This window comes from Coffea arabica, chromosome 10c (assembly GCF_036785885.1).
Source record: "Coffea arabica cultivar ET-39 chromosome 10c, Coffea Arabica ET-39 HiFi, whole genome shotgun sequence".
NCBI lineage: Eukaryota > Viridiplantae > Streptophyta > Magnoliopsida > Gentianales > Rubiaceae > Coffea > Coffea arabica.
Genome location: NC_092329.1, coordinates 6,286,084 through 6,298,671, shown reverse-complemented (window position 1 = coordinate 6,298,671; position 12,588 = coordinate 6,286,084). Strand labels below are relative to the sequence as shown.

Genomic DNA, 12,588 nt, shown 5'->3' with positions numbered 1-12,588 from the left:
CATATTTCACAAAATGAAATTTTTCATCCCTCATTGACCATGTATACGAATAGTTTTTTTTTTATTTATTAAATCCATGTATATATCTATTTGATTTCACCTGAATAGTACAAATAGCATATAATATATCTCTATTTGATTTAATCTAAATAGATTAATTGTAATTGTACACATGCTATTCAATAGATATATACATGGATTTAAATCTAACAATTTTGTTTTAAACCCATATATATCTATTTGATTTCACGATGTGAATCTATTCAATATTTGTGGCTTTTTCTTTTTTAACAATAATTCATTTATTGAGTTGTATAATAAGACCATGTCATTAATCAATCCTAATTCGAATTCTATAGTTATACTAACAAATTGTAATGTAAATTTGAAATTTCTACTCACTACCTTTAAGACCAACTGTTGAATTTCTTACCTTGTGATTGTTTTAAAATTTGAAAGTGTCAATTACTTATTTTTTTTGTCATACTTTCCTTTGTTTATTTTTTCTATCTGAATTTAATTAATTATAAACACTTGATAATGTTTAGAATTAAATGTCTTCTTTATTTTCAATTTTCGAGTAAAAGGAAATGAACATGAGTGAAAAAGTAATAAATTTTTTTTAGACCCCTATATATATCTATTTAGTTGCACATGAACAGTACGTTCAAGCGAAATTAAATAGAGGCATATTATATATTATTCGTATTGTTCAAGTGAAATTACATAGATATATACATGAGTTTAAAAAAAAAGTTATTCATACACATGATCAATAAGGGATGAAAAAATTATTTTGCAAAATGTGAGAGATGAAAAAATTCATTTTGTGAAATGTATGGGATGAAACAATTCATTTTGTAAAATATGAGAGACAAAAAAATTCATTTTGTGAAATGTGAGGGACTATGAATCGGATTATGTAAATTTTGATCTGATAATTTTACCCTTTAAAAATGATTACGTGCAAGCCAAGTGATGGATTCCGATCAAAAACTAGTCAAAAATTTAGATAGGGATCAAATTTGATCAATGTGAATTTGTAAGGGACGTAAAAATATACTTTTAAAAATGAATGATATAAAAAATTATTTTATAAAATTTGATAGACGTTTTGAATGATTTCTTTGAAAATATAAGGCTAGATTTGATTCCTCAACCTACCAGCAAGGAGAGATTTAGTCCCTCACTCCTTCCCTGATTGCCAACTCAGCTGGTTGGTTTGTCATATTATCAGTAGAATAAGGTCGAAGAGAAACATCATCAGGTAAGGCACAGCAGTGGCAGGACCCCTTTATTCCGATGACCAGAGGAGGTACTGAAATAGTTTTCAATATTCGTAAAGCCAGAATTACCAATTAATCAAATATAATGCACATTATTGGCTTTAAAACTGCACGTTGCTTTTCTTGCTACATTACACGAATGCATGAAAGTTGCTAGAAAGCAATTGCAAAATACCGTTGATAAGAATTTTAGGATGGTTAAACTCCAAAATGGAATACTTTTAATCTTTAAAGGATAAAATCTATTTCACTTTAGTTTATAAATATAAAATTTATCACACTTTAGTCCCTAGAGTACAAAACCTATCCCACTTAAATATAAAATCTATCTCTTTTTTTTCAATGATTTTACTTAAGCATGACAAATTTTATATTTTAGGGACTAAAGTGTACCATTTTAAAGTTTAGAAATGAAATTGAAAATTCAAATATAATCAAAGAGTGCAAAGTGGAATCAAATATAAACAAAGTTGATGGATCAATAATTAGAGATGGTAATTAGGCATCCGACCCATGGAGTTCAATAGGGCGGGGGGAAATGCGAGGCAGGGGACTCGGGCAAGGGAGTTCCCCCCCCCCTCCCCGATTTTAAAACAGGATAGGGACGAGTGAGGATACCTTTGCTCTACCCCACACAGACACACATATACATATACACACACATATAACATAAAATATATAATATAATATAATTATATATATGTAATATGAAATGAATAATATGATATTTTTTGTAATAATACACTATAATTTTTTAATTTTGTGGTACAATGGTAATTTTGTTATTTTAGTTTATTTTTTTTTGTTATGGCATGTTGTTTATAAAAAAATAATGATATTATAATTTATGTAATATCAAATATAGAGAAACGGATTCACAAAGTTAAAATCATTTTTAAACTTTATTTCATGTTAAATTTTTTTTTATTGAAAATTCAAAAGAATGATTAGTAAATTTTAGTATGATACATATATAAACATAAAGTTATATAAAATTTAAAAAAACTAGCACGGCATGGTGGGGAACCCACGGGGTAGCAGGGCAGGGCGGCGGGAATGGCGATAGGGAAGGATGAGGGGCGGGGGGGGGGTGTCGCTCCAAATCCGTCTCGTTGCCAATCCTATCAATACTGCATTTATTCTTTTTTTTTTTTTTTTTTTTTTTTTGCTCTCTCTTGGAACTTGGAATGGGGAATTGGAACTTACACGACAAAACTTGCTATTCCGGGAAAGAGGTGTTTCTTGGATGTTGCTTATCCCAACAAAAAAAAAAAAATCTGGCTTATTATACTTAGTAGGTTGTCATAGTCGATCAAGAGATAGCAGGTAATGATCAGAAAAGAACGCGACCAGGTTCATCTTGCAGTAAAAGATAAGAAGATACACACATTCACATATAGTACATGTTACTACAACAAAGTTGTGTGAAGATTTGCCAGAATTCGTTTGGAACCGGTGGCGCATCCAGCAAATTAACAGGCTTTGGGTGGAAAGAAAATTAACTAACCATGCATAGAGTATGTACAAACGATGAGTTTTTCTCGTTACTCAAAGTGCTAATCATGAACAATATCTAGTCTACTAATCTGACTGAACATATGAGATAAAAGATCCAAAACTAAAATTGGACCTTTGGATATCCATACTTTGATACTTAACAATGAAAAAAAAAATGGAAGAAGACGAAGAAAATAACCTCTGATTTTATGACAATAAGTAAGATATGATATTTTCTTGAAAACCATGTACTTACATTTGAATGAGACTCTGATGTGTGATAAGTAATTCTAGCAGAATGACGTGAGATTATTGCAAATTAAGATGCGTTGTTCTTCCCTATGTAAGGTTTGCAAGGAGGGCAAAAAAAAAAGGAACAGATGCTTGATGATAATTAGGACTTGTGTTAGCATATTTGACGAATTATATAATTGGACAAAACTCAAACTAGGAGAGGCAATGAAAATAGCACCCTCAAGACTACAACAATTTTTTTTTCTTTTCTTCAACCCAACCCTCCCCTTAGACTACAGCAGGTTGGAATGCAAAACAACATCCAGGGTTGGAATGCTTTCTGATGCTATACCGTGTCATCAAATGAAAGGGTCTGATCCACTGAACCTAAAGACCAATAGTATTTCGGTAACAAGAAAACCAAAAAGAAAGGAAAATTTTATTTTGGTAACTAAATCATCCCAATCTAGTTATCTTAAATTCTTCGTCCTTAGTCCCAAATTTCATCTCCTTTCTTCTTCTCCTATCATTTTCAATACAACTTCAAGGTTCATAGGTGTGTCTGTGACAAACAATTCTTTTCTCAACAGTATATGTAGCTTACTTTTTCCTTAAGCATATTAGTATGGTGTTATATATGTCATCAATGATCTTGTACTCTAACTTGAGCTTCTTTTCGTGTAGACAAAACGATTCATCATAGATGGGTCGTGCAAAGCTCCAGATGAAGAGAATCGAGAGCACCACAAGTAGGCAGGTCACATTCTCCAAGCGTAGAAATGGGGTTCTCAAGAAAGCTTATGAACTTTCCACTCTTTGTGATGTTGAAATTGCCCTCTTGATGTTCTCTCCTGCCGGTCGTCTTACTCAATTCTCTACCCAAAAGAGGTACATAGTGAAAACAACTCATTATCAATTGTACTAGCTTTTAGTAAATCTCCATATATTGCACCTTATCAATTTCCTAATCTGTGAATCATTGTAATGACACTAAGGTACTTTTCTTCTTTTTGGTTTCCTGGTGAAGACAAATTTAAAGCACTACGAGTTTAGTTTGTTGAATGTCATTGCCCATAAAAGAGGAAAAAAAAAAGTTTGTACACCTCTTGTCAAGGTTTGAGGTTTTTGATTTATTATAAATAGTCCTCATAGTTTTGTGTGAAATTTGTGTTATAACATGCATGAATGGATATTTCGTATGCAATGTTATAAAATCAGAGGAACCAGAAAAGATTATTTGAGTCATCAAATTGAGCAGAGTATTCATTCATTCCGCGGTTAATTAGGCAACCCGTATTTAACAATTCTTGTTGTAAAAAAAAAAGACATTTAAATTTCCTGTAATATTAAATAACGACCACTGGTTGTGTTTTCAACCGACATAGATCAAAGGAAAAAATTTCTGACTCCTTTTTCCCTGGAGAGAAATAATCTTGTAATTATACTTGGAAATATCAGATTCTACATCCTGTTAAGTTCCAGGAATATGTGAGACCAGCACTAAAAGTTTGATGACTAGACATATGTCTAGTAGACTAGTATATGTATGCCATGCTTGTCTTTACACACATCTTTTTTTTTTTTTTAAGGCTACACACATCTGAACTTAGGTGTGTAAAAAATTTAAAACTTTTGTCAGGATGAAATTTTAAGTTATAAAGCGTATTTTAATGTTAAACGTGATTCTGGACATCATAAAGAAATTACAAGAAAAGCATCACAACAATTCAACAATTCAAAGTTACTTTTCTTATGTTCAAAAAAATAAATAAAATCCTGAATTATGTAAGCGCTTGAGTTCACTTGTATGTTATTGTCCACTTGAGGTTAAATTTGAACCTTTCTTCATGACTTTTTTGAAGCATGTCATATCGTTGCTTGTCAAATTTCTTTTTTTTTTTTTATTGCAGATTTGTTGATTCCTTTTTTCTTTTAATTTATTTTAGATATAATTTTTCTGAGTTCCAAGTATCAAACTTATCATCTACTAGAAACTACTAATATAATAACTCTAAATCACAGGATTGAAGATGTGTTTGCTCGTTTCGTTGATCTCTCTAATAGAGAAAGGGAAAAGTATGTCCAAATAAAATTGTTTGTTTTTCTCTTTTTTTTTTCTTTTTTCTGTTAAAGCAAAGCAGAAAAGCATTAGCATGACAATTTCTTCCTTTCTGGCAGTGCTCTTGCTCCCCAGTGCTTGGACCAAGAACAGTTTGTATTCAATATCCTCTCAATCTAATATTTTTATGTAGCTTTTCAACTAAATAGTTTTATGGGGTTGTCCCGTTTACTACTGATTGGAGACAGATAATTATATATGTTTCTTAGATTGATATCTAATGAAATATGGGCTTGCATTGCATTTTGAAAAAAAAAAAAAAGAAAAGAAAAAGAAAAAGAAAAAGCTGTGACACTTGCTTTCTCACGTAGTTCATTCAGGAAGCTGATGGTGTAAACATCGAAATACAATTTTAATTGGGCACTGTACTCAAGATCGAAATTTGTCTTAATATCAGTAGGATTGTATATAGGATCACACGATCCTACGAATTGTACCACTTGAAATACGTCCAATGCTTAAAAATCTTGGTGAGAATAATAAGGTTAACAGAAAGGACAAAATGGCACAAATTGTATGTATGAGGAGTCCATTTTACTAAGTTATTTATTCTGATTACCTGCTTCTTTATTTACACGGTGGAATCATTTCCTTTCAACTTACAAGGTGTAGTTGGAATTAACTTCTTGCTGCTGTCACTATCAATTGCAATAGGATGTTTGAACCTGACCTGGGAAGTATGACATCCATGGAGGAGCTTGAATCATGTGAGAAACTCCTTGAAGACCTATTGAATTCTGTGACGAATAGAAAGATCTGTGTTCTTGAAGGCATATTCATGGATTCACCATAATGCACACTTTGGGAACCGTAATTAAATGGATGACCTTTTGCCATGCACGGAACCCTTGAATTTTTAAAGTGATGCTCAAGATACATACTCTGGAACTTGTTTTAGGTAAATTTCGGAGAAATCAAGTACTTAAAGATCTTTTTCTGCTTTTCTTTATTTCCAGGAACAACTAGTAAGCAATCTTGTACGTTCATATCATCCTAAGATTTTGGAGGTAATCAATAGGAAACCTTACCAATATCTTAGTATCCTACTATATCCTCCTCTCTATATCCACATTTGCTAATGACTTTATGTTGCTAATGCCAGCTAAATGTTACATTGAAGAAAGTTTTCCTCATGCAGGGAACAGTTCTAAGTTCACTAAAAGAGGGCCAATCCTCGCAGAGGAGTGCTGAGGTTCTGAATTGGTTACCTGATGGTTCCTGCAAAGGACATACTTTAGATTCACCTATTGTCAATGTTGATACCAGGTATATATCCAATGGTGCAGCAGTCTTTACAATTCACTTTTTCTTTTTTTCCCTGATCCTGTTACTCATAACTCAGGATAATAGCGTCACTTTCTTTATGTTTAACACCTCTCCTATCTCCTTTATTTAATTATCTATTCTTGTTGAATGTAACACCTGTCACCCGGATATGTTGGAAACTTTTGAAGTTATTAATTTGAAACCATTTAAGGAAAACTACAACAAAGAAAAAAAAAAAGAGACATTGTGGCTGCATATTTAATTTGATTGTCTTCTGTTTCTCAGGGATGATATCTCCACTTCTTGTGTCCCATTAGAAGAAAGTAGCTGTAACTTGAACCTTGGGAACATGAAAGACGGCAAGTTTCAGACTTCAGTTAATCAGAAAGTTCCAGCATGGGCTCATTCGTATAATTCTGCTGATATTTCAGGCAACTTATCTTGGACAGGTTGATTTTTCAATTAATGCAGAGGGAAATGAAATCGTAATGAGGTTTAATAGTTGGTTTAATGTTACAAATTCTAATAAACATACAGATACTAAAAGATATAATGTTGGTTGGTACCAATAAGTTTCCTTCTGTTGGAGTAGAATTGTTGTTAAAAAAATCCATCGAATTATATCCAGAGGTTTCTCACATTTTAATAGGTCTCCAGGCAAATGCATGCATTTCTTTTTCATGTCATTAGTGTTTGGAATGTAAAAGATTTTAGTAATAAGAGGTATATCTTGTTTACCTTGCCACCAGGAAGAAATAGTGGAGCAGAATATCCAGATGTGATGCCACTCAATGAAGAACTCAAAACTGGGGAACTAGCAAAACACGAGACGAAAATGTTGCTTCAAGACTAGCTGAACATTTGGATCAGTAGAGGATGAGATGTTGCTGAAGTTTATTAAGTGTATGGCTGTATCTTATATCTTTCATGTTTTTAATTGCCAAAAGTGTTGGATCTGATGTTTCATTTTTTTTGTTTTGATATTAGCTGAAATTGCTTCTGGCCCTAAGATTTATATTCTAAAAGTGGGCTCCGGGTTCTTCACATAGACTTGTAACAAATTTCAGTTTTCAGAAAAACTGTCAGTTGTAGATTGTGTTCGTGTAATGTAGAATGAAAGAAGAATGCTCAGTGATTTTTAAGAAACAATAGGTTTCAGACAGCCAATTCTAAACATGCAATTGTTCAGAGGCAAAACTAGATGATGGGAGCTCTATTTTTGCTCTCAGGCATACTACTAAACACGGTTTCTTGGCTACCGAAAACGATGGGATTAGAGTACCTTGATCGAAAGAACAAGCAAGCTTTGGAAGCTGATTAATCCATTGAATACACTGATAAGTGTTCAATGGATAAGAGATTTGTCTAATGTAGACAAACTTGTTACATGATCCATCTTGTCTTCCTGAACTTTGCAAGATCTTATATACTCTCGAATAAAATATTTGCAAGATCTTGAGCTTGGGTTGGCAAGGAGGTGGAAATGTTTGGAGTCAGAGATGCAAATCAGGTAAAAACTTACTTTGACGGATATAAAACTCACATACATGAAAGTGCTAAAACTAGAAGCAGAGCACAGATATGCAATATTAAGTTGCAGACTTTAAAAAGAAAAATAGTTATAACATCCCAGTTGTAATTGAAAAGAAAAAAAAAAGGACAGGAATCTCAGTTAAAAACTCCCAAGTTGCACTTAAGAGACAACCACAAACCCAAATCCAAATTCAGGAAAAAAACAGTATTGATTAATACTAATGAGAAGTTTCTTCTACACCAGACAATGTCGATTAGGCCTCTGTGGCTATCACTTCTGATTTTTTCCATCAGCAGACCTGCGAAAAATTGTATGTTCATACCTGGTGAAGTATCAAGATTACTATAGTTACTGAACCTTAATTACTAACTTAAAAAATTTAAGGATGATCATTAACAAAGAAGCAAGAATGAAAAATTGTCAAAGACGGAGATGCATACATTTGACGAATCCAGGTTCGGAAAATAGTACGGTCATTCTGTGCAGTTGCGTCAGCTTCCCAAGTGGCTCTTCTCTTCTATATCTCATAAAGTTTTGTCCCAAAAAAAATGATTAGTAAAAGACTGAATCCTGACCAAGTATTATAGCCAGATTTCATTCTAAAGCATTTGGTAAATATGAAATTCTGCAAAATTCTCTACTAAACAGTAGATTTTTGTATATACTGTATGAAATAATTATGTACGAGTAAACAACTAAGACATGGAGTATTTCCAGGTAAAGATAGATACTTCTTAATTGTATAGCTTATACGCATAAATTTATACAATATAAACATTAGACAATCGCATTTTCTATACACACCGACTGACCATTATAAATTGGAGACAATCAAATCGGCTAAGATGAAACCCCAACTTTTTTATACTTACCCTGGCGTTTGATGATGAGCTAGTGGCTTGAGTAGCCGAAGCTGAGGCATTGGTGCCGCTGAGTCCCTGTATATACAAGAAAGGTTCCTGTGTAAGCTCTGATGTCTGATAGAAGTACACAACTACTCGTAAGTGAAGTTCATTGAACATATACCTGTTGAGCTGTTTGAGTTGCCGAAGTAGAGACACTAACGCTGCTAAGTCGCTGCATATAGAAAAAAAGGGTCCTTTGTAAGCTCTGATGACTGTAGAATAACATAAACACTCTTTTAAGTAAAGTTCATTAAGTCATATACCTGTGGAGCTTGAGAAGCTGGGGCCCAGGCATTAAGGTCAACTTCTCTATGATTCCATATGGAGCCTATTGAAAGTACTCCGGGTTTTGAACTTAAACCTAATGACAGTCCTCGATAAGTTGATCCACGCACTACTTCTTCAGGAGTCAAGCTTGAGCTTGCATCTGGTGAAAGTTGTTGAACAGGCCAACCGGAGTGTTGTTGAGCAAGGGCCTGATTGGTGTAGCTTGAGCCTAACGTTGGCAAGCCGTGGCTTGGATACTGGGATGAGGCACCAGTATCAAGGGCTTGATTAGTGTAGCTTGAGCCCAACGTTGGCAAGCCTTGACTTGGATGCTGGGACGAGGCACCGGCATCAGGATGAATACTGCAAAGATTATATTAGGTCATACAAAAACCTTATAATCTTGCCTCAACTCAGTGAAGTAAATTGCTATAACTAATGTCGAATCAACTTAACTTACTGAGAGGAAAAAACACAAACACAAACACAAATAACGGAAAAAGAAACATCTTAGGTACCTCAATGCAATGTATGACTTGGACTTAACCAGGATGGGTATGGGTTCCAGTGAACTTGATTTCTGTGGTGCCGGATTTGGCTGTTGAACATCTGATTGCTGTTGGGACCTGACAACAAAAACCCAATATTAGCGACAGAAGAGCAGTGAAAGTTTTCTTAATTTCATGTGAAGAGATGAAATAATTGATGCTTCAATATACTTTTGATCAAACAAGCAATTATCATTAGGATAGATAACAATATGCTACTTTTTAATTACACTCAAATAATGGTAGAAAAACAGAAGGTACCCCAAGTCCCTGGATGACGATTCTTGCATCATGGAAGTATTGGCACTTTCTGAGTTGTAGTCAATAGGAGCGAATGAGAACTGCTCAGCTTGATCCCATCGAGGAATTTTTTGGCTCCTAAGTTGCAAAAGAGAAATAAAAGAATTACCTTTTTTTTTTCCCAAATTTTGCAAATGCAAGTTCTATAAAAGTGTTAAAAAGTTAACTTGGGAATAAATTGCAATGACTTGAATGAAACAATCTATAAAGAACGAGAGTATTGCATGAATTACTAAAAGCATAAAAAAACTATTTATTTATAACCAAAAACAGCTGACAATGGTGCTAGCATAATACAGGTATTGCCATTGCTTAGAGGGACCTCCTGGCTCCTAAGTTTACCGAAGAAAATGAAAGATTATTGCCTTTCTGCAAATGCAAGTGCTATAAAAGAGATGTAGAACTAACTAGGCAATATAAAATGGAACAAGAAGCACTTGAATGTGTAATTAAATATACCCTAAAGCAGTAGAGAATGATTCTGGTACGACAGAGGTATTGGCACCGGAGCTGAACTCCACAGGAGAGGGTGAAAACTGAGCTAGTTGACCGGCATCTTTATCATCTACACCGAATGCCGCCGCATATAGGTCACGGTATATAGCATGCTGTTCCACTGGTATTGGTGCCTCAGGGTCCGTGGATGTTTCTGCCTGGCAAGTTACAAGGAGACCGAGACTTTTATTTAGAATTATAACTTCTTGTATGCTATTTAATTTGATAATTGGACTACCTAATTCAAGATTTTGCCCACATTTTGCTAGTTTAGAAAGTCTCAACTTCTATTAATTTAACTCTTCTTTTTAAAGATGTTTTGTGTTAATTTCAATGTGGCAATGAATTTTGAGTTACATAATACAACTAGAAAAGCAATCCGTTTTGCATAGAGTTATCGAGGTAAAATCAAACCAAAAACCCCTTCAGCCCTTGTCAATGTTTGAATAGCACAAAAAGTTTTGGATCGTTAAGTGATTAGGTAACAAGTTAATGGAAATGGCACTGGCAACAATTTCATGGAATGTACATAACCCACAAGTATCCAAAAAATAAGTGTAAGTTCCCAAACTTATAAATTTTTTTATCAAAAAGTTGAAAGAATTTTCCATGAGTTATTTTTTGTCAAAAAGTAGTAGGGAAAGGACGGGATTTAAGAAGCAAGGAAGAAAAAAAAAATTTAAACCCACGAATTCTAAATTATGAGTTTTCAACCTTAACCACTAGAAGACCTCCTTTGCGAGTTTTCTGTGAACTCATACTAAAGTATTTCAAGGACAACCTTTCTAAATTTTTTTTCAAGGAGTGGTTTTAGGAAAGTAAAGAACAATTTAATGTTGTTCGTATGTAATCAAATGTTACGTTTCTTTAAGTTTTGACATAAATGTGTAAAATGTGATAATCATGATGCAAATTACTGAGGACATGGTGAATAGTATTTACAACAAATTTCATACTAGACAAACTTTGACGGACCTTATGAAGCATTATAATACAATATAAGCAAGATCATAAGAAGTCTTTATTTAAAGCAACCTAGAAATATACATGAACGAGAAAAGTAAGAGAATATGATTAACTTTATGAAGCGCAATAAATAAAGTTAAAGTATTCAATGTTATTACATTTTATAAATTCATATCAAATTTACCAAAAAGTAGTTGGAAAAGCCTATGAACACTGTATTGTACGACTTCTTGAAATAAAAGTAGATACATATTGGAGAAAAAGAAAACGTACTGCATGGTGAGGAGGCATAGCAGGCAAGGCTGTATCGTTGACATTATGATTAGCAACTTCCTCAGCGTCATCAAACAACATCTTGTTCACGTAATCTTCAATATTCTCCATTTGATTTTTCTTGCGGCCTTGATAAACTATTAGCACATACATGAACTTACATGAATTGCAGGATCAAATCACTACATATTGAAAGAATCAATGCCTAATACTAAAATAAGCATTTTCAAAAATATATATAAAAAAAAAGACATTTGACGGTAAAAATTTGTCATGTTATCTAAGTCTTTCTTTTTTTTTTTCTTCTTTGGACCATTTGCTTTTTGTATTTTCTGATTGAGAAACATACTTTCTAAATGCAGTGAATATGGTCTTATGCATTTACTTGGATTTTATTCTTCTACTTCGAGTTAGTATGTCGCATGTATCTAGTGTATAGAAATAGTTGATAAATTCAAAAAAAAAAACTGATCCTACACATTTTTGTTCTTTTTGTTAATTCATTAAAGGACTTACTATATTATGCCAAAGGAAAAATGGAAAATTCCACTTTTCATCCCCAAACTTTGGGTTAAGCACATATTTCGTCTCCAAACTTTGTGGTGCAACACATTTAATACATGAATTACCAATTTCTGGACACATTTAGTCCAGAAATAGCAAATTGATCAATTTAGATGGAAAAGGGTCACATGACCAGCACGCGGCTATTAAGGAAAAAAATTCCGAAAAAGAAATTGGCTTCATAAGTAAAATATTACAATAATATTTTTTGCCTATGATAAATTTATGTTAAAAATGTTACAAAACTTCTCTTTCATGAACATGTTAAAAAATATTTAAAAATAATTTTACCTATATATGGAGGAAAGCCATAAACTGTTGATAATTTATAGGA

The 12,588-nt window shown here is 33.2% G+C and overlaps 2 protein-coding genes across 2 annotated transcripts; one reads left to right on the top strand and one right to left on the bottom strand.

Moving 5' to 3' along the window:
• Positions 1–3,720: 3,720 nt before the first annotated feature.
• LOC140015720 (agamous-like MADS-box protein AGL104) lies at positions 3,721–7,255 on the top strand. Its single transcript, XM_072068536.1, has 7 exons — positions 3,721–3,905; positions 5,040–5,093; positions 5,791–5,896; positions 6,093–6,143; positions 6,239–6,402; positions 6,688–6,833; positions 7,152–7,255. Exons 1-7 carry the CDS (start codon positions 3,721–3,723, stop codon positions 7,253–7,255), a joined length of 810 nt encoding a protein of 269 aa, XP_071924637.1.
• Positions 7,256–7,984: 729 nt separating this feature from the next.
• Positions 7,985–11,801, bottom strand: LOC140015719 (uncharacterized). The gene is made up of 10 exons (XM_072068535.1): positions 11,691–11,801; positions 11,369–11,426; positions 10,416–10,689; positions 9,918–10,034; positions 9,627–9,734; positions 9,105–9,471; positions 8,963–9,013; positions 8,809–8,874; positions 8,377–8,453; positions 7,985–8,234 (listed from the first exon to the last, which is right to left on the bottom strand). Exons 1-10 carry the CDS (start codon positions 11,799–11,801, stop codon positions 8,207–8,209), a joined length of 1,257 nt encoding a protein of 418 aa, XP_071924636.1. The 3' UTR covers positions 7,985–8,206.
• Positions 11,802–12,588: the final 787 nt, after the last annotated feature.